The following is a 2,916-nucleotide window of genomic DNA, read 5'->3' as shown; positions in this document are numbered from 1 at the left end:
GTGTGTGTGTGTGTGTGTGTCTCTGTTTGTCTCTCACAATCACTTGACAACCGATGTTCGGCGAAAGAGACTGTGTGTGTGTGTGTACATGTGTGTGTGTGTGTGTATGTATGTATGTTTGTGTGTCTCTGTTTGTCTCTCACAATCACTTGACAACCGATGTTCGGCGAAAGAGACTGATAGAATAAGTACTAGGCTAACAAAGAATAAGTCCTGGGGTCTATTTGTTCGTAAAAAAAGCGATGCTCCAGCATGGCCGTAGTCAAATGACTGAAACAAATAAAAGAAAAGAATATATATAAATATATATATATACACACACACACATACGAGTACGCTTTATTCTTTGGTAATACTTTTCTGTGTATATACATCAATATAAATGCTTACCCAAATAGAATTGCATTTCATGAAGCTATAGGACTATACACAAGCACTGCACTATAAGTGCATTGCATCTTATAGCAGAAACTACTAAACTAATGAAATACATAACAATTGTTTATTCCTTTGTGATCCCAATTGATTATATATACATATAAAGTAACATTGATCGTAGAACAAACATCAAATTCGAATCAACGACTCTATGTATAACGCCATATCTCCAAACATTTGCTCATATATAAATATTATCATATATCTTAAACATATAAAATATACATATACAAAAAACACAGAAGGTAAAAATATATATGCGAATAAAAATACAAATATATAGAATGGCTTATCGAAGTGGTAAATACAATCGATTAAAAATTCTAAAGCTGCTAAAAAATCTCAATAAACTAAAATAAAACAAGATATCAACCGACTAAAAACTTTTTTTTACTCTCCTCACACAAAAGAGTACTTCCAAAAAGTTCAATTCGTAATACCATGATAGGTTAGAGTCCAAGAGCAAAAAGAGTTCCACAAAATCAAGTCAAACACACCTATGGCCATTTCGGGAGTTCATTACCATGGTTCGATTACAGTTAAAGTGCATCTATAATATACTACTACTACTACTGCTGCTGCTGCTGCTGCTACTGGTTTCAAAATTTGGCACAAGGCCAGAAATTTGTGGGGAGGTGGTAAGCCGAATACATTGATTTCAGTGCTCAACTTATTTTATCGACCCCGAAAGGATGAAAGGTAAAGTCGACCTCGGCGGAATTTGAATTCAGAACGTAAAGACCGACGAAATGCCGTCAAGCATTTTGTCCGGTGTGCTAACGATTCTCCCAGCTCGTCGCCTTATTAATAATAATAATAATAATAATAATAATAATAATAATAATAATAATAATAATAATAATAATAATAATTGTAATAAATGTATCTGTCAAGACCTACCAAAAACTGAGCTAGTATAAAGATCTTGAAATAGAAATTGGCGAAATGTGGAACCTCAAGACTAAAACAATACCTGTTGTCATAGGTGCGCTAGGAATGATAGCAAAAGGGGCTGATTCCTACCTAGCTCAGATACCAGGAAACCCCAAAATGGCAGAAATAGTGCTCATGGGAACTGCCCATATCCTACGCAAAATACTGTCATGATGAGTATATTGGGTTTTGTGTATTTGTACCCCAGTGTCACTTAGATGGCATGCATTGCTCTCTTACACAACAATAATAATAATAATAATAATAATAATAATAATAATAATAATAATAATAATAATAATAATAATAATAATAATAACAGTAATCCTTTCTATTAAAGTAAACAAGTGTCACCCTAGTCTGCTGGCTGTGGACATCTGACACTTTCCATCATACCCAGCAAAATAAGCTATGAGTTTTCGGCTCTCATGGCTTCTGATCTTAACTGATTGGAAGTGTTATCATGTACATTGTTTTGTCTTAGTATAAAAGATGGGCTACAGCAAATATTCTACTCAAAACCACAGATTTGCTTGTCAGTTGTTTGACCTTAACCATTTGAGCATGTCCCTTAGTGGCCGACGATATGAGCATTTCTGATCACGAGCAGAAGTAGGTGAGGATCATCATAGTCATGTGTTAAGAGGAATACTTTGGAGTTTGGATGATTCACCTCTGGAAACATGGGTGCTTTGTCCGACGTTTTAAAACAACCCTTATTCAGAGACCTTTTGAATGGGATGGGCTACTCGACCTGAAGAAAATTCTAACTGGGCCCCACCTGCGAGGTCATTCGCTTTAATCATGAGTTCACCATGATAGGTATACTGGGCTTCGTATATTTTACCCCAGTGTCACTTTGATGGTATGCACTGCTCTCTCACTCAATAATAATAATAATAATAATAATAATAATATTAACAGCAACCCTTTCTATTAAAGGCACAAGCGGTTGAAATTTTAGGAGAAAGCATCACAGGCATAGTCGACCTTGGCGGAATTCGAACTCAGAACGTAACGACGGACGAAATGCAACGAAGCATTTTGTCAGGCGCGCTAACAGTTCTACCAGCTAGTCGTCGAAATGATGATGATGATGATGATGATGATGATGATGATGATGATGATGATGATGATGATGATGATGATGATGATGATGATCTTTTCTACTCTAGGCACAAGACCCGAAATTTTTGGGGAGGAGTTCAGTCGATTAGATCGATCCCAGTACGCAACTGGTACTTAATTTATCGACCCCGAAAGGATGAAAGGTAGAATTTGAATTCAGGATGTAAGTCGTACGAAATACCGCTAAGCGTTTTGTCCGGCTTGCTAACGATTCAGCCAATAATAAACTAAATTGAATATCTGATATGCTTACCGAAACAAAGTGTTCCATTTTCTCTGAAACCAGGTTGGCATTGGCATTGCTGAATATTCATATTGCAAAAACTGTTATTCGTACAACTTCTATCATCAATACATGTTTCTGTGGAATAAAATGGAAAAAATATTTAGTGGAAAATACTTCAGAACGGCAATAAA

General features: G+C 35.8%; 1 protein-coding gene across 1 annotated transcript in view; it reads right to left on the bottom strand.

Moving 5' to 3' along the window:
• LOC106875361 (uncharacterized) overlaps window positions 1-2,916 on the bottom strand; it is a 142,593-nt gene that overhangs the window by 127,883 nt on the left and 11,794 nt on the right. The window contains exon 7 of the mRNA XM_052966732.1: window positions 2,753-2,860. Within this exon, the coding sequence (XP_052822692.1) occupies window positions 2,753-2,860 (108 nt within the window). The remainder of the gene's footprint in view (window positions 1-2,752; window positions 2,861-2,916) is intronic.

Source organism: Octopus bimaculoides, chromosome 3 (assembly GCF_001194135.2).
Source record: "Octopus bimaculoides isolate UCB-OBI-ISO-001 chromosome 3, ASM119413v2, whole genome shotgun sequence".
NCBI lineage: Eukaryota > Metazoa > Mollusca > Cephalopoda > Octopoda > Octopodidae > Octopus > Octopus bimaculoides.
This window is presented reverse-complemented; position numbering and strand designations above follow the sequence as displayed.